Source organism: Colossoma macropomum, unplaced genomic scaffold, assembly GCF_904425465.1.
Source record: "Colossoma macropomum unplaced genomic scaffold, Colossoma_macropomum, whole genome shotgun sequence".
Classification (NCBI taxonomy): domain Eukaryota; kingdom Metazoa; phylum Chordata; class Actinopteri; order Characiformes; family Serrasalmidae; genus Colossoma; species Colossoma macropomum.
Genome location: NW_023494803.1, coordinates 35,081,787 through 35,101,586, shown reverse-complemented (window position 1 = coordinate 35,101,586; position 19,800 = coordinate 35,081,787). Strand labels below are relative to the sequence as shown.

The 19,800-nt window shown below is 41.0% G+C and overlaps 1 protein-coding gene across 1 annotated transcript in view; it reads left to right on the top strand.

Annotated features, from left to right (window-relative positions):
- daam2 (dishevelled associated activator of morphogenesis 2) overlaps nucleotides 1-19,776 on the top strand; it is a 104,426-nt gene extending 84,650 nt beyond the window's left edge. The window contains 6 exon segments of the mRNA XM_036593478.1: nucleotides 819-987; nucleotides 2,945-3,052; nucleotides 4,595-4,655; nucleotides 7,235-7,366; nucleotides 13,283-13,453; nucleotides 15,395-19,776. Of these exon segments, the coding sequence (XP_036449371.1) occupies nucleotides 819-987; nucleotides 2,945-3,052; nucleotides 4,595-4,655; nucleotides 7,235-7,366; nucleotides 13,283-13,453; nucleotides 15,395-15,610 (857 nt within the window). The 3' untranslated portion in view covers nucleotides 15,611-19,776.
- The last annotated feature ends 24 nt before the right edge of the window (nucleotides 19,777-19,800 follow it).

Here is a 19,800-nt window from a genome sequence, read left to right as displayed (position 1 = left end):
TTTTGAGTGTTTTACCATGAGTCGGAGGCTGAGGCTAACTTTAGCGAAGCTCCTCTGGGAGCGTGCTGTTGTATGGGAGTGGGTGAAGAGAAAATTGTGGCCAGGCGTCAGAAGTGCGCAGCGCTGCCTACACGAGTAACGTGAGCTCATGATGGGAATCCCAGTGTAGGGAGAGCAGATGAGGGTTGAAACCAGTTCACGAAACCGTTAGACGCACACTGATAGAGGAATTTAAAAACCAGCATCGAGTTCAGAGTGCATTTTGAGGTTAAGTACCAGTTCTGTCACGAAGCCAGGGGCTTTTTGGGAAATTTGGTGGTTTTGTTTTTTGTTTTTTTTTCCCCTCTGTGTTTTCCTGAAAAATTGATTTGTGGAATAGAGAGAAAGACAGATGAAAACTTGTCTTGTTGAAGCTGTGCAGTTCAGTGGCATTGATGGCATTGATCAAAACGTGTGTTTTGAACCGTTCACTGTAAAGACAGGATGATGGATGATTTGGTTTCGAGGGAAGATGCAGGCATAGTGCACTGCTGACGTCATTATCATTGGTGTGGAAGATCTTTCAACCTTTTTAACCAACAAAATATTGCTCTTGGTTTAACATACAGGATGCTATGAAGCAGCAGTGCATAAAATAATGTGCCTACAAGGAGTTCATATGGAGCTATTGTTCTGGGTGTTATTGTATGTACTGTTCCCTTTTCCTACTTGTCACTACTTCTCAGAAAAAAACAGAACACTTATGCCATGATTTCTGTATTCTGTGTACACTGTGAGTCATCAGTCCCTTGACCTTCTTCCCTCTGCTCTCTCCTCAGCCCTTCTCCACGCGTCTCGTGAGGTGATGAGGAGTAAGCGCCTGACTCAGATTCTGGAGGTGGTCCTGGCCTTTGGGAACTTCTTGAATAAAGGACAGAGGGGGAATGCTTATGGTTTTAAAGTGTCCAGTCTGAACAAGATCGCAGACACCAAGTCAAGCATAGACAGGTCAGTGCTACAGAAGCTACAGTACTGTGCAGTGGTCAGAGACCACCCTTTATTTATTTAGTTTCCAGTCAAAACAGCAAAACAACATTAAGCACAAGTTATTTATTTCTTAGGAGATGCACTATATGGACAAAAGTATTGGGACACGTCTTCATCATTGAATTCAGGTGTTTCATTCAATCCTTCACCACAGGTGCATAAAATCAAGCACCTAGTCATGCAGTCGGCCTTTACAGACATTTGTAAAAGAATGGGTCGTTCTGAAGAGCTCAGTGAGTTTGAATGTGGTACTGTAATAGGATGCCACTGTTGCATCAAGTCAGTTTGCAAAATTTCTTCCCTCCCGGATATTCCACAGTGCATAAAAGTCGCCAATATGCTGCTGACTCAATAACCGCAGAATTCCAAACCTCCTCTGGCATTAATATCAGCACAAAAACTGTGCGCTGGGAGCTTCATGAAATGGGTTTCCATGGCTGAGCAGCTGCACCTAAGCCTCACATCACCAATCATCTGATAGAGTTGTGTAAAGCGCGCCGCCACTGGACTCTGAAGCAGTAAAAACATTCTGTGGAGTGATGAATCACGCACTCTGTCTGTCAGTCTGATGGACGAGTCTGAGTTTGGCGAATGCCAGGAGAACGTTACCTGCCTCACTGCGCTGTGCCAACTGTAAAGTTTGGTGGAGGAGGGATGATGCTATGGGGTTGTTTTTCAGGGGTTGGCCTAAAACACTTAGTTCTAGTGAAGGGAAATCTTAATGCTTCAGCAGACCAAGACATTTTGCACAATTATACACTTGCAAATTTGTGGGAACAGTTTGGGGAAGAACCTTTTCTGTTCCAGCATGACTGAGCCTCAGTGCACAAAGCAAGGTCCATAAAGGCATGGGTGGGCGGGTTTGGTGTGGAAGAACTTGACTGGCCCACACAGAGCCCTGACCGCAACCCCATCAAACACCTTTGGGATGAACTAGAACGGAGACTGTGGGCCAGGCCCTCTCGTCCAACATCAGTGTCTGACCTCACCAATGCTCTTCTGGATGAATGGGCAAAAACTCCCACAGACACTCTCCAAAATCTTGTAGAAAGCTTCCCAGAAGAGTGGAAGCTGTTAGAGCTGCAAAGAGGGACCAACTCCATATTAATGCCTATGGATGTAGAATGGGATGTCACAAAAGCTCCTGTAAGTGTCCCAATACTTTTGTGCATATAGTGTACTTCTGATGAGATTAGATATAAGAGAGTCTTCTTGCATAAAGAGGGAGAATGGCAAAGGAAAAGAAGTTTAGTAGTCGTAGTTATAAAGAAAATGAGGCTCTCAACAACCGTGCAAGACCTGGTAGACCACCAAACTGTCCCCGTCAGATAAGTAGTACTTAAAGCTCTCATGTTTGAAAGATGGACATACTTAATACTACAAAATTCATATTATATTGTCACAAAATAATGTTGAATGGTTTAAGCATCTCTGTAGTTTTTGTTAAATGTGTTTTCTGTTTTTTCTGACACTAAGAAATAAATAACTTGAACTTAATGGCCATTTTAACCTCAAAGGTTGAATAAAAGAAGGGTGGTCTCTCAATCTTGCACCAAGCTCTTTACTCATTGACAGTCCTGCTGTGGGACTTTGTACCTGAATGGTGCTACGATGAACCCTTTGAACTCTGGGCTTATTATTCAGTCATTGAACATATAAGACGTATTATGCATAAGATGCTACACATCACTCAGTAACTCCTACAACAGTAATATGAAAGTTATGTAGTTAAGAGAGTGAGAAGTTGAGCAGAGTTGAAAGGGTTTATTGCTCTTTGAACTTGAGTAACTATTCTTGAATATATTGATTTTGAAAACGTATGCAATTTATATTCATTCAGTACTCTGGATGAAAGTTTAGTGCTCTGAACTAAGAGAGAGAAATCCACCTGCTGTATCCTAATCCTCCTCTCTTACAGGAACATCACCATGTTGCACTACCTGATCATGATCTTTGAGAAGAACTATCCCGACACCCTCAGCGTCCAGCAGGATCTGCTTAGTGTACCAGAGGCAGCCAAAGTCAAGTGAGTGACACAATCCACTTGAGTGGCTCAGAGTTAGCACTCATTCTGGAAAAATAAATGACATGTTAAACGTGAAGGTGCCTATTTTCATTACCAGCACAAACCGTCTCTAACTTTTCTCATTATAATTCCACTTAACCTGAAAGCTGATTGTTGTGTCTAATCGAAGAAGCTATAAACTCTGCACAGTGTAGTTCGGCTCAGAACAAGGGCTGCACAATACATTGTTAGGTAATCGTTATCGTAATATTGGCCTTTGCAGTGCCATCACAGGGTGTGCTATGCATTTAAGCTTTCTAACAAACCACTTTATTAGTTTTATTGTGCTGTCAGTATTCTGACCAATATCAGCTCTTTCCATTTCTGAAGGGATCCAGTAAACATAAATAAAGCTGGTCAAAATGCAGGACAGTCTTTCATCATGTCACATCAAGGATTCAGCCCTGTGTTTTAACCCCTTAAAATGGCCAGCAACTACTAGCGGTACCAAACTTCTGTTACAACTATTGCAGCCTTGGGTTTATTAAAGGTTACATTTTTTTCCCTTGTGATTTGAACAATTTGTAATTTTAATATAATTTCAAATATTATTGAGTCTATAACACATCAAGTTGGAACGAATCCGTTCAAACTGCGGTCCTGTAGTAAAAATAAATAAATAAATAAATTTTAAAAATGAAGTATTCTGACATTAGATATTTACAAGGACTATGGAATGATCTATTTAAACCCAAAGAATTAATTGAGATAGTAATAATGCAAAAATATATATAATATCATCATTCACAGGATACTTTTTTATTAGGAGGTGGCTGTCCAAAACCTCAGCTTCTAAATTTCACCTTTTTTGTATTTTTTTCTGTTTTTTTTTCTGTTGGATTTCTTGTAAAATGAATAAAAAAAAAGTTGAAAAACTTTCATGAGTTTAATTTTTAAATACAAAAACTTTATTATAAAAATGCCATCCCACATTTTCATGTCACTATCGAAACACAAAGTTTTAGCCCATAGGTGGGGCCTTATTTTAGCCATGCCCCTGCAATTTTAGAGCAGGAAGTGAGACTGCATCCCTGTCCCTCCTGGACACATGGTGAGCAGTTAGACCCCATTGTCTTGAAGTAAATCTGTCCCAAAGTCTGAAAATCAGTGTAGAACAAGAGCTGTCACTACTGAAACACATATTACTGCAATTAAGCAAACTTTTCTGTGTTTTAATTAAAAATATGTGATTTTATGTGTGTACAGCTGTTGAAAGCTGTGTTTGCTAGTCGTGCTGGCCAGCGTTTTCAAGTCATTTTCAAAATGAGTAACATTTGTAAAGTTTTGGTAGTGTTATGTTTTTTTTGTGGCGATAAAATGAAGCGTTTATTCTGTACATGTAATTAAGGTATAGGCTTTTAAGGTATTTAAGTTATAGTCAGACATGGGCATAAATAGACGATTGTTGCAATTTTGCAATGTCTCTGTGGGTTAACATATTGTGGGGCATATGTGCGTGTGACGATTAAGCTTTGTGACCGTCTGTTCTTCCTCTGTGCTCAGTCTGGCTGAACTGGAGAAGGAAGTGTACAGCATAAAGAGTGGACTGAAGGCTCTGGAGGCAGTGAGTATTGTTTTGAACTATTGATTGAACTATTGTTCATTCCTGTGGCCAATTCAAAGCAGTGTAATAAAGGAGATTGGCACTTTATTGGCATTTTACTGTGGCAAACACACATGGATCTCTTTCAAGTATTCAAATAAAACTACCAGTTAAAACCATCTTAAACTGGAGAAAAAGTGAAAGTGAAATGCATGACATGAATTTTTGTGCATGTCTGAGCGATTGTCTCTGGTCATTCTAACGAATATTCCAGTGTATGGTATAAATTACGCCTGGGGTCCAAGTTAATATGAGCTACGAATTGGCTGACAGGGGGAAGCATTTAGTGGTGAAACTATTTAGCTGTGAATTCAGACAAGTCACGTTCAGGCCATACGCCGTCTTCTTTTCATTTTTACATAATGGAAAAGGAGTCTGTTCCATGAGTTGAATGAGCTCAAATCATCCTCTCACCACTCTCCCGCACTTCACACAGCCACTGTCAGAAGCTGACCACCGAAACGAGAGCAAGGCGATTATGTGTGATGTACACCAATGGATGTATTCATTAAGTAATTAAGACAGAGGCATCTAGAGAACGGGGCCAAGCAAAGGCATGCCTCAGAGCTGAGTGTGTGCATTAATCTCACTGTCTGCACGCCATGGAAAACAGTGGCGTGTGGACAGTTTAATAGCAACACATGAAGGCACAAGATCTCAGAGACACACATGGACTGTATTTAGAGTTGATGAGGAGGAAATGGTAGGAAACCGAAAGAGAACGATGACAAGGAGTGGGCAATGCGACAAACGTATATCACGATACATAAAGATGTTTTCACAATGCAGATCAGCATATACTTGAGTTGGAACAGACACAGTGCACCATTCGTACACATTTTAAAAAATGCTTCAAGAACTTATGAGTACAGGGATTTTTTTTTCCTCCATATAGTTTCAGCTTCACAACTTCCAAATGACCCCTTTACACAGGCCTCCGAGTGGTGTGGACACCAGCATCTACACTGTAAGAGAAGGTCTTTAGCTTATTTCGCTAATACTCTCTAGCAGCTATGATGCACAGAGCTTTAGCATTGCATAAGTAATGCAACAGATAGAAGAAGCAATAATTTCCCAGAGTTGCAGCTCCACAATGCTGCTGCAGCCTCAGCCATGCTGTTGGTGTTAGATGTGGTGCAGCTCTCAGTTCGGTAGTACAAATTATTGATTATTGATTTTAGATATTGGGAACATTTATTCAGTCAGAGTAACAAGACATGATTGAAGTCTAAAGTATATTCAAATGCATTCGTTTGTTTGCTCAAAGTGGTACTACATGACTAAAATTTATCAATTTTCAACATTATTAGCTAATTTATGTTATCTACAGTGGGTAGTGCTGTCGCCTCACAGCAATAAGGGCCTGGGTTCGGTTCCCCGGCTGGGCAACCAGGGTCCTTTCTGTGTGGAGCTTGCATGTTCACCCCGTGTCTGGGTGGGTTTCCTCCCACAGTCCAAAGACATGCAGTCAGGTCAACTGGACATGCTAAATTGCCCCTAGGTGTGAATGTGTGTGTCATTGTATATGTTTGTGTGTCTGCCCTGCGATGGACTGGCGACCTGTCCAGGGTGTATCCTGCCTTCTGCCCAATTAAGCGGTTTAGGAAATGTGTGTGTGTTTCTAGACATTACATTACTTAAAATGAAGAGTTGACCATGTTTTCCCTTAGCAGAAAGTTAAACAAGGCCAATTACACTCTGTTGGACTCCTGGCTTTGTTGAGATTCAACTCTCCCAGCAATAGGGTGACCTTTACATTTCCATTTATGCATTTAGCTGACACTCTTATCCACAACGACTTTCTACTTAATCATGTTACAGAGGTGTGCAAATGTAGCGCTAGGCATCTTATCAAAGGACTGTTACTGGTATAGTGTGATGTGCTTGCCTGACCACTGGTTCTCTGACATTAAAGGAAAAGTTTTTTTTTTTAATAATTTCTATATAATTCAGTGTTTGATGTGTAAGAGTGATTTGATGGGAAATGGTTCATTGTTTCCATGGTAGCCATTGAACCAGGGGTTGTGATGTCTACAATGCAAATATAGTCTTTTTACTTACTTATTCATTTAGTTACTTACTTATGATGGTGAAGCTAATGGTAAATGTGAAAATTAAGTTTCCTTTGGGAACTGTTTTGCCTCGCAACACCCTGCGGATTCCTCTCTGCTATGAATATACTTTAAAAATATGTTTTAGGATAAAATCTTCTGAAAAAAAAACTATTATGAAACATTGTCTCAGGCCTCAGACGCACATATTCATAAGCATTTCATGTAATAGCTTCCTGTGATGTAGCTTTACGAGACATTTAACTCTTCAGACTCTGGTTTCTCTGAATGACTTTATTTACATCTTAATGATGTGGTTGTGTAGAAATCTTGAAAATTACTGGAATTTAACCCTTTAAACACCTACAATACTTGTGAAGCTAGTTAGTGCTCAGAAAAGCTTATTGTGATGTACTTAATTGCGATAAAGATGTCAAAGCAAGGCCTATAATGTTTTTTAATGCTACCATGTCTGCCGTGAACCTGCAGGAGCTGCAGTACCAGCAGAGCCGGGTACGGGACAGAGGGGACAAGTTTGTGCCCGTGGTCAGTGACTTCATCACAGTGGCCAGTTTTAGCTTCTCAGAGCTGGAAGATCAGCTGAACGAGGCTAAGGAAAAGGTAAGGATCCCCCTTCATTCGATCAGTCATCATTACCGCAACCCTCAGGTTTTAACTCTACTGATCTAATGCTTTAGGTCTATTTTCACCAATTTGCGTGGGCCTGCTGAAGTTCCGCAGCCTAATCTAATAAATGTGTCTGCGTACTCATCAAAGAAAACCACCTACTCTCCCCATCTCTGCTCCATGGAACTCATTTACTGAGCTTTCATCTAAGCCAGATGCAATTGCACAGAGGAATTCACATGAAGAGAGCAAGACAGGGCTTGGTTATTTTTCCCTTGTCCCTAATACCGAAAGTGTTTTTCTCTCTCTGCGCTTGCTTTGAGAGTTGTTGTGGAGATGTGAGGTGTTTTCCAGCCGAGTTGTCTTTGACTGGCTGTCAGCGGAGCTCGGGTTTGTTGTGCTGGGGGGGTTTGTGTGTGAGATGGCCGCAAGGATGGGCTCAGTGGGCCTTCCATTTCTCTTCACACACAAGAGCCTGCTGCCCTGCCAAGCCTGTGCATAGGCCAGGGCCTAACATCTTGGAACCATGGAGGGAGAGAGTGAGGGAGGAAAAAGGGAGCGAGAGAGAAAAGAAAAGCCTTTATGTACCCCTACCGACTCGGTGTGATGACTTAAACGTCCCGGGGGGACCCAGCGGCTGGCCCTGACTTCTACTGAGCTTCTTTTTCTGTGTGTAAAGAGAGCTTTCTCTTTTGAAATTTGGCTGAGGCCCGGTCCCCCTGCTATGCTGTGTCCCCGTCTCTTAAGAATTTAAAAGAAAAGTATTCTGAAGCCACCCTGGGAGTGACCAGACCAACAGAATTGTCTTTTGTGTAGTGCTTTTTACAAAAGCTACGTATTTCACACAAATATATGAAACATGTTAATGTTTTTACATACAGGTACTTACATACAGTGCTGTGCAGGAGTCAAGAGAGCAATATTTAGAAATATTAAGCAAGACATTTCTCAGCAGATACATGGTATTGGCACAAGGAATTGCATAAGAAGGGGAAGGTTAAAGGAAAATTAGTGGAAAAAACAGGAGTTTCCACAACAGCGGTTCAAAAAATGATTAAAAGCTTTAGAAAAAATGGGACTCCTAACAACCACGCAAGACCAAGTAGACCAACAAAACTGTCCCCATCAGATAAGCAGCACTTAAAGCTTTCATCTTTGAGAGAGATGAGAAAATCAAGCTGCTTCAGATCTGAAAAAATCCTCAGGTGTTTCTGTTTATCCTTCTACTGTGAGAAGACAACTCAAAGCTATGGGTCTGAAAGGATGTGTAGCTGTTAAGAAGCTTCACTGAGAAAAGGAAACAGACAAAAAGGAAGAAAACTTGCAACAAATCAAACAAAGAAGCTGCTGGTGTTCTTAGGACTGACCACCCTAGAGTCCAGAACATCGCTGAACATCTTTAGGATTACTTGGATCGTGAGAAGCAGAAAATGCAACCAACTTCTAAGACTGAACTGAAAAATATCCCTGAAAAACTGAAAGTAAGTCTCCTCAAAAGGGTGGAAGCTGAAATAAAACAGTGTTGTCATTAAAAACTGCACAATTGGATATTATATTTCATTGCTGAGGCTTATATATACCCGATGCATATGGGACATATATATGAACTCATGTTCAAAACATTCTTTAAAAAAAAACAAACCTTCATATGTTTGTGTTTCTATGCATGTGTTTTTGTGTCTTCCTATGCCTTGTGATGGTGGAAAGTGTGATTGGAGATGAGTGTTACTCCCCTGACTGACCACACTCTGCCCTGAAAGCTTAAAGCTCAGCCTCGAACCACACAGCCTGCACTGTGCTCCCACCCATCACTAGCCTAATTATTTATTTAAGGAGTGCCATAAAAAATGAAAAGAGTGTTTGGAGAAACGTCACGGGAAAAGCCTGACCCTGAAACGTTTTGCTGCGGGGAAACAAAAGCACTGCTGTACTCCTGCAGCCCGGCCGCCTCCTCGCAGCCTTCCCGGGGTCACGCTGTTGGTGCTAACATAACGTCCCCTGAGGTAACCCCAAAATAACATAAATATTGGGCTCAGTGAGACACAGGGCAGTGTATAACAAGCTGAGAGGCACCAAAGGCTGTCGAATACATTGACACAGGTGTGCATGGTGTCTTTAGAGAGCTGGAGAAACTGTAGATCATAGACGATCATCACTCTTTCAGCTTATATAGTGCATAAAGCAGTCAATATATAAACAGTTTCAGGCCATCCAGCACCACTGATGTCCCAGTTGTATACACTGGGCTTTGGGTATTCAAAGTATAGTATATTCACAAGTGCCAAAGTAAGTAGTGCTTTGAATTTACATGACTCAGATGTGTCAGTTTCATATGGATAAGTCTATTTAATTATGTTACACTACTGTTCAGATGTTTGGAATCACTGTTTTCAGTGATGTAAAACCAATATAATCCCAGTATGATGCTATTGTTTCGAAAATTTCAAACAATTTGCAGGAAGCTCTAAAAATTACTACATTTTTAGTGCTAAACACAGCTGTGGATGATTCCATAATAACTGAGGAAACCGTATAAGATGAAGAATGAACTTATAATGGATGAAAATATCCAGAATGGCTCATATTCGAAAAGCACTGGCCAGCTATCACTGATGAAATAGCTATTCATAGTTATTTCATGACAATAAATTACTATAAATTGGTAATAAGGCTTTATTATTGATTAACATTAGCTATTTTTACCATGTCATAACTTCTCGTTGTCCCTAAAATCCTCTAAATTTTAAGTTTTGGTAACAATTTTAGAGTATTTTGATCTGCACTGCATTTGTTTTTATTATATATTAGTATTTATTATCATTAATGACATGTTTACAAACATTTGAATGGTACAGGACAGCAAAATTGCTGTGATTGTTTACTTATACTGCTAGTAACTGTGTTTATGAAGCATATTTCATTCATGTCAAGTCAAGTCAAGGAAGAAACCAAGGAGGAACCAAGACTCAAAAGGGGAACCCAACCTCATCTGGTCAAGACAATAACAGAGGAGCAATATGAACAGAGAATAAGGTTTTAACGTTAGTGTAAAATATTAAAATACAGAAAAGAGGAAAAGCTGGTTTAGCTACTGCTTGACACATTTGAACCCAAATACTTCCAGCATGCGTGCTTAGAATGGGTTGATTTTCAGTGTGATGTTGATAGCAATATCATTTCATCATTTTACATTAATACAAACAGTGCAGTACATCAACATATTTGCATACGAACCTGCCTAAGTTGTACACTATTAAGATCAGTACATAGTATACGCCTCAGAATATCAGCACTAGTCTCTTAGTTAAGAAACACTTCCTGCAAATAAGAAACTAAAACACTAGTTCCTAACGCATTGCCACTTCATAGAGTTCAGAGACAGCAGAACTGGCCAAACTCCCAGCGGGAGGGGAGCCAGCAGGAGCCAGGATAAATGCTACGTAGAGCACTTCAGAGCAAATCTGCTGCGGATTCGGGATGCTCTTGGCAGTCAAAGCCGTCTGACCTTAAAATGGATTTACACTTTTAGAGCAGGAATCATATCTAAACGGAGGGCCTTACTTTAGGATTTAACACTGCAGCATGCCAAACCACTCCTAAAGAGCAAAGCCTGCGCTGAATGAGTGCAGTTCTTACCCTCTTTTACAGAATGTATTTATTGAGCATAAAAATTCATGTCAAGAGATACTCTGTCGAACTGGGTATTGAACATGTTCAGCATTGATTTTCAGAATCAATTCAGCCCGAAGCAAAAGTAAAGGAGAAATTTCTGCCGAGATTCAGCATGAAATCAGCAAATTTAGCGTGAATTGTTTACTGTTCTCCAGAACATTCTCACATGGCACGACACTCGGCTCTGCTCTCGTGCTCCCTGGCTTGCTCTTGCCCTCTCTCTCTCTCTTTTGCCCTCTCACTCTCTTGCCCTCCTCTCTCTCTCTCTCTCTCTCTCTCTCTCTCTCCCTGGTCTCTCTCTCTATGGTCTCTCTCCCTGTCTCGCTTTTTGTCTCTTTCTTTCTTTTTTTCTTTCTTTCTTTCTTTCTCTTCCTCTCTCTCTCTTCCTCACTTTCTCTCACCCTAGCTTGCTCTTTCCTCTTTTTCTTCTCTCTCTTGCTTTCTCTCTCTCCCTCTCTCTCATTTTATGGTCTCCCTCCCTGTCTTACTGTTTTCTTTCTTTCTTTCTTTCTTTCTTTCTTTCTCTTCCTCTCTCTCTTCCTCACTTTCTCTCACTCTAGCTTGCTCTTTCCTCTTTCTCTTCTCTCTCTCTCTTGCTTTCTCTGTCATTCCTTTCTCCTCTTTCTCACATCTGTTTCTTTGTCCGTCTGCGGGGGCATAGCCAAGGGGTGGCCGGTGCCACCCTCCTGTGAAGCACGGCCACCTTTCTTGCCACCCCGGTTAAACAAAGTAAGATGGTCAGCTATCCTCAATGAAGCAGTCAAGAGAAAAGTTCCGCTGCTGTACGTAAATGGCTTTACAGTACAAATCTGCCATCAAGGCTGGTTACAAATCTGCACTGAGTAATCAGCGTATCTCACAGGAGAGTGAAAACTGCTCAAAACTATAATATATAACAATAATAATAATAATAATAATAATAATAATAATATTATAGTTAATAAAAAGTAATATATTATTCTTGTTTGTTTTGCTTAAGGAAGCAGCTGAATGGCTTTCTACATCAGGAAAACATTTATAAGCACATAAATAAATCTCTACAGTCTTCAGCACAGAGTAGAAATAGTACATAAAACAAAACAATACAATGATTTTCACATTCTCTGATAACGTTACTGCACTTTTTTACCCGAGCATTTTACAAGAAATTGTGAAGTGTCCTATAAAATTGCTGGGTTTTACCTGGCCACCCCTTTGAAAAGGTTCTGGCGACGTCTGTCTGTCTGTTTCTCACCCTTCTGGCAGTGGTCAGTGGGCAGGTGGTAGCGATAAGAGAGGACATACGGTAGTCAAATCAGGCGTTACCATCCATCACGCACACAGAGAAACAGGGATTTTTTTGTTGTTGGTGTACGTGTCGTTGATGAATGTGGCTGTGATTGATACAGCCCACTCAGTACACAGATAAGCAGGCAGAGGAGCAGCAGTGGGACAGCTGGCAGGAGGCGGTGGCCTGGCTGCAGCGCTGCAGCAGCTGTGCCATTGGTTACTGCACGCACACAATGCTGCCTTATCAGACTCACTATCCTGCCTCTGGGCTTCACTGGTGTTCAGTGACGTCCAGGTAGATGAGCATGTTTATGAGTGTTGTTCATATTGTCAGTGGTGGTTAACTGCTGAAGTCTCTTTGCTCTCTTACTACTACTCTCTACTCCAGCGTTGGCTGGCTGCTAACTCACTCGCTGGCACTGATGCTAACTTCAGTGACATCAAAATGTTTATTTTAACAGTTCCTCTTTTGAAAGTGCTCTTTTCTAGTTTGGTAATGTGGTCATCCACACATCCTCTTTTGTTTTCATTTGGAGAAATGAGTAACAGTTCCCCCCCCCGTCTCTTGGAAAATTGGGCAAGTTTTTCATGGGTATCCCAGCCATAGTTACAGTTGCTTGGCTCTGAAGGACCAACTGTGTGAACCAATTTGCTACAGCACCACCCTGAAGCAGACCAGTGCTGCATCTCTAGTTAGTTAAGAAGAAAGACTCTCACTGATGGCAGGTCTTTCCCTAAAGGACAACATAATGTCAACATAAGTTTATTTTCAGGGACCCTCAAAATTTTGATTTTTGATACTTAGAGGATCCAAGAGGTTAATTAGGGGGTCCTGGACCACCCAGGGCCCTCTGTATTTTGCACCTTGAGTATATTGCTTGCCTTTATCCACTAGAACTGACCTTTCTGCCTGTGCTACAGTGCTTCTTACTTCATTGAGATGTTCCCCTGCTCTGTTCTCCTCCCCAGTTTGTGAAGTCTCTGAAGCACTTTGGAGAGGACCAGGGACGCATGCAGCCAGATGAATTCTTTGGGATTTTTGACACCTTCCTGCAGTCGTTCAATGAGGCTCGGCAGGATCTGGAGAACATGCAGCGTCGCAAAGAGGAGGAAGAGAGGAGAGCACGCATGGAGGCCATGGTGAGACAAACATCACTAGCAGTTTAGTGTTCTAGTCTCCTAGTTTAGAAATGCTTCCCTCAACCAGGAAGCTAAAGCACTTGGTTCAGAACACAAGAAACTTAGGTTACTATTGCATTGCTGCTTAAGATTGAGCTCAGCACTTAGTATATCATCGCTTTTTGAACAAATTCTCTACAAATTGGTGACTCTGAGAAGGAAGAAAACATTAAAAAGAAATTTATTGTAATAATTAGTAAATAATTTTGGAATTTCTATTGGTCCAGCTGCTGTTTTTCAAATGCTAAGCCATGAAGTTTTGATCTGACTGTATTGATGTGTTTCATCTGAACAACATGATCTATGGAGATCCTTTCCAGTTCTTATAGTTTGTGATCTTTAACAGTTGGTTACGCTTGAGAAGCACAACATTCCTGTTCAATAGGGTTTATAAGAGGTGAGGTTTTTAATGGGCCCTTTTCAGTAATAACAGTCTAATACTTGATGTCTCACAACCTCATCTGATTCATGAATGTCTTAATTCATTAATCAGAGGGCTAAGTAGACTGTAGATAAGGGGCCACCCTTGTCACGTGTGTCTTCAGAGCCCAAATTCTTTCGTTTCTCTCAGTTCCTCCCCTAAATACTGAGGGTGTCTTGGTCACAGATAAGCCTGGGCTTCCGTATGTTCTGTTTATTATTTGTCTCTCCCCCACTTTATCTTTCAAAAATGGTCATTCCATCAGATCAGCTGTCAGTAGCACCACCAGCCCCTCCTCCTCATAGCTTGACCACTCTGAGGCCTCCCCCAGGGAATGCTGGGAATGTGGCCTGGCCTGTAGAGAGCGGAGAGAGTCTGGGAACCATACAGCCTCTCTGACTTCCACTCAACCCTCAGCCATGTGGATTATGGGATGCAATGCTCATTAGCCACAGGAAATATTGTTGCACAGTGTAATGCATAGGGGTGTAATGATTCACAAACTTCAGATTCACTTTTTTTGTACTTTTTTCAAGACAGCAAAATATGTGATAAAAATACCCCAGCACCTGGTGATACATCCACACGTACGTCCATACCATATACAGTGTCACAGTTTAAGTACACCGCTCAAGTTAGTATGCTGTCTACACATCCACTGTTTGCTTACAGACGTTTCAGCATTCCAAACATAATTCTCTTTATCCACAGATCAGTTTATGCTCAGATGTTATGCTCGCTTTTAGTCCTTCATGGTTAACTGCAAATTAACTGGAAAAATCATGCAGCTGCCAAAGTTATATTGCAAAACCCCAAAATCTCATTAAACATTAACTTAAACTTCAAACGTAAACTTCATCGCATTCTGTGTCTCGGTTTGGGCACTCTTACAGTATACATGGTGCATTTCTCTATCTAGCCCCTGGATTGGTGTAGGGTATTATTGTCTCAAATTGAACACAAACATGACTAATCACACAGGCACTAACCAGAAATTACTAAGTACTGTGAATACCCTGATACCTAGGGCTACATAGCTTTTCTGTTCTTTCTTGACCTTAGTGTGACATTTGACAGCATAAATCACACAATACTACTAGACAGGCTATGAAAATTTTAGGGTCATAGGAATGGCCCTCTTCTGGTTCAGATCCTACCTGACTGACCACTGTCAGTTTGTAAAGTTAAACATCAGATCTTCTGTACATACCGTGGCAAAGTATGGTGTCCCACAAGGTTCTGTTCTAGACCCACTCCTATTTCCGTTCTAGAAGTTACTGTGATTCATAAACATGGAATCCATAGCAGCTTCCATAGCTTTGCAGATGACACACCATTGTGTGGTACATATCAGAACACTCTACACGTGTCTTATGTGCTATAAAAGTGCTTGATCTGATACGGTTTTGAATAGAAGTAACTTTTTTGTGTGTGTGTTTGATGTCTGTTAATGAGTCGCCCATATCTGTGTGTGTCCCCAGTTGAAGGAGCAGAGGGAGCGAGAGAGAAGGGCCAAAAAGAGTGCAGGAAGTGTGTCGGAAGAAGTGGGCGAGTTTGATGACCTGGTGTCGGCCCTACGCTCGGGAGAAGTGTTTGATAAAGACCTCTCGAAGCTCAAACGCAACCGCAAGCGCTCAGTCAACCAGCTGGTGGAGAGCGGAGGGCGTGAAAGGCCAATCACTAAGGTCAACTATTGACCCCTGTGAAAGTTTGGTTCACAGACTCAGATACTGTACCTGAAGGAAAATCCTAACTGCCGTATGCCTCCCTCTTCACCCACATCTTGTCCTAACCCATAATGACTCACAAGCTAAAGCCGGACTCCTAGACCACTGTTGGATAGTCCTCTATGTGCCAGAAATTCCTACAGCACTGTGCTCAATACACTTTCTTTAATCTCATGCTTATTCTAAATCCTACATGGTCTTCCTCCTCTGCATGTCTGATGATTCATTCCTCCAGGCCCTCTCCAGATGTAGCCTCAAACTACCAAGTACCCGAATCCACAACTTCGGGTCCAGTCTTAGCCATTCGCAATGCACAATTTCCCCAAGATGGTTAAGATCAGCGAGAGAAGAACTACTATGGCAGGTTGGGAGCTGGTGCCATCATTGGAAATGGGTCAGTCTAGTTCTGGTTGCAAAAAATTTGGACAGAATATGGGAGGATTCTTTGAAACACCTCTGGAAAACTTCTCATGTTGAAAGACACTGCCAGCCTTGGGTGCTGATACCCTGTGTGCCTCTCTCTCCACCTATATTTCTCTGGTGCTTTGATAAAGAGGATTATAGAGGTCCTCTCTACCATTAGTATATGTGAGAACTACGAGACTGAGAGAGAGAGAGAGGAAAAAAAAACATCTCTGCAGTTTTTGGAAATGCAATAACTGAACGATGGATCCAACTGTAACTTCATCAACCTTATATAATACGGAGACAAGGGCAAGGAGGAGAACCTTTAAACATTGGGCTGGCCAGCTAGGAAAACAGGACACTGTGGTCACAGCCATTGTAGGCTGGGATGCCCCCTTCCCAAGTGCCTCCTCAAAAAGACAGCATTCACAAGGACTACAAGCAAGTTGGAAGGCCGAAAAAGCACAGCACTTAATGTGGAAAGACTGACGAGTGAACAACTGAAATGCTCTGAGACAGGACGATGCTGGAGGCATGTGTCAAAGTTCATTTCCACCTACAGATCTTCTCCGCCTGTTGATACAAATTCAAATCACTTGTGATGGCATTGCCCAGTGCCAAAGTAATTATGTAGTAAATGCAGGTAGAATGGCATTTATATATTTATTTATACAAAGAAGCAAACGTGGTAACTTCAGAACCTTTTTTTTCCCCATATATTTTCTAGTTTGTACCTCTAATACTTTGGAATTCCTATGAAGTTGTTTCATTTGATAAATATTTGGCTCATGCATAAAAGAATACGCCTGTGATTTGAACCTGTGATTAGCCAATCCATGCAAATCCACCAAACTTCTGATGACAATTCAAGAGGCAGGGCTGCTTTCAGTCCATTCAGTCCATTCAGTCCCAGCACTGCCTCGGGTCAAATCAGCTTACTGTGCCACTGCAAATATTTGTTCATTACTCTTCTATGGATCAGTTTTGGGTCATGGGTACTTAAGACTTAAGTATATTAATAGAAGATATGTGCAGATTGTGTTAGTAATTGTACAATCTGTGTGAGCATCTGTTTGTTTGCATCCTCAGAGTGATGATTCCCTTGAAACCAATCAATGAGCTCAAGATCCACATGATGCAACCCACTTATTTTCCATATATTTTTGTTTATATTGTTTCTCATTACATGTATATTAAGCGTTGTAGATGTAAGACAAAGGTTGCAAATGCATGGACAGTGGCCTTTTATTTGGATGCACATGGATTCCCACAGAGTAGGAGGGATGCAAGATGAAAGAAGAGAGATATAGAGTAAGGGGTTAAAAAGGTTAAGGATAAAGCCCTTATGGCTAAGATTGAGGACATTCTGCATGGCAGAGTATTGTTTTCTTTGTGGTACCTGGTGGTGAGATCATTCTGAGGTGGGCTATGATGAAGTCTGTTTGACTAAGTGTTCTGTTCTGGTTAAAGGACGACCAAACTGAGATGTTTATCATACACATTGGGCACCATTTATCAGTTTACACCGTTTCGTGTATTCTTGTTTCTTTCTCTCCGTCTGCCCATTTGGGGAGCCCTGGGGGTTTAGTAAGAGGATTGCTCTTATCTCTTAAGAGATGATTGAATATTCTCAGACTTGTTGCTAATCTTTCATTTGTGTGGTACCGCTCCATGCCCCTGTGTTTAGGGGGGGGTGAAGTCAGGGCTGGGACCCCATGCTACTTTCTTTTCTCTGTGCCAACAGGGTACTTTATCCATTAAGCCAAAAGGTGGGGGGTGGATACGATTACACAACAGCCCATAGCATATGGTGCCATTACAGAGAATTAGTGCTCATTTATGCTCATTATTCTCTTCTTGAGAGGGGGACAGGTTTCCTTCTTAATGTTTAATGGTAAGTGAGGGCATGAGGGTCTCTTCATTCATATTTATATTATTTTTTTGAGCATACGCCAAAAGTACTAACCAAATACCCACTGATCTAATCCAACACTACCTTATTTAATCAATTATCTTAACGTGAGCCGATTAGCTTACATCAAATAGCTGCACTACATCCAGCCCTTGGGTTTGCTGAATATGCCCAACAGACACCATGAAGTGGCAACTTCATGTGGTGCAAGACGTCAGATGGTGTTAAAATGATGTCAGTGGTCCGCAGCTAGCCTTGGGGTGCTTAGAACCGTTTGCTTTTCCTTCATTGTGTAAAATAATATGGTGATGGGTGTAAAATGACACTAGATATAGTATACCAAATAGAAAAGAAGAACATTATTAACTTAAAAGCACACGTTGGTTGACACTTCGGAATGTTCCTCACATTGGAAATATAAATTAGATGTCCATGAAGGAAAGTGAGATCGTGACAGCTTAATGAGCATTTTCTCCATGCTGATGTAAATTTAGGTGTTTTTGGGCCACTTTACTTTCCATTCTATTCTTCAGCTCATAATGTTTTCATCAGTAAGGAGAGTGCTTTAGCAGATGCTGGTAGAAATACATTGTTCCACAGCTTGCATTCTTTAGTTGGATACCACGGGGTATTCGAAATCAGCAGTATTATTGTTTGTGTTCATATTTTTTTTTGTGTGTGTATTTGGTCATTGACTGGCCAAATGGAAAGAATAATAGATGTAGCTTTGTTGCTTGATGCACTTTTTGTTTTGTAGGACAGGCTTTTCCTGCACCCTCAGTATGGACACGCTCATGCAGCTTATCATTACAGGAAAACGACAGAGAGGCAGAGGATTTGAGGAAGGAAAGAGTGAAAGTATGGTCAGATTTATTTTCGTAGGTAATGAAAGATGGCCCTTCTAAATAGTTGTAAATGGCTGGTTCCAAGTCCCCTTTGGCCTGAAGTGAACATCTACCCATAGAGGAAAACTGGGACGAACCTGGTTTTTTACGTAGATATGTGGTTAAATTCACAAAGGGGCAAGACAGAAAGAGCCGATTCAGACTTTAAATACACATTTGACTTTGGTCTGGTGACCACGTGTTGACACGATGACGAGGAGATAAATATATATAGAGAATGTAGTCCTTTAAAAACTGAACGTAAAGTGTATCAGAGAGCACCAGTCTCCTCCACCGCTTCAACGTGCATCACTTGCTTTTGTATCTTTTTTTCAAGCGAATGTTTGCCTTTCACCTTTGTTTGGTCCAATAATGCACTTGTTGTTTGCTAAAATGACTCTAAACGTGGTGCACAAGTATGATCCTTTGATAGAAAAGATTTATATTATGGGTAAGAAATTACCTGCGACATGAAAACACACTAGTTACACAACCTTTGTATCGGCCATGGGGAGCTGCACTCGAGTTTTTGACAGGTTGTATATTGTGCAGAAGGAGTATTTTTAAAGGTTGACCTGACAAGCTTCACCCGAAAGATGTATAGTTCTGAAATATTTTGTACACCGTTATAGTTGTTTGAGGAAAACAAAAAAAAAAGGAAAAAAAAATGTTAAGGAATGTTCCATTTTCCTGTAAATTGAATCTATTTATTTGCCTTATTTAGTTTGCTATATTTTGTATGTATACACAGCATTACAACAAAACAAAAAAATGTTATATAAGTATAAATATGAATAACTATACTGTGGTCCTTGTATGTCAAATAGGTTTTTCACTCTTCTCAAGTCTGAAAAACTTTCATTTTATAATTTTTTTGTTTGTTTTTGCTCGCCATGCGTCCTTTTGTAGGGTAAAATAAACCGGTTTCCCTTACAGTTCATGTGTGTTCTTTTTTACAG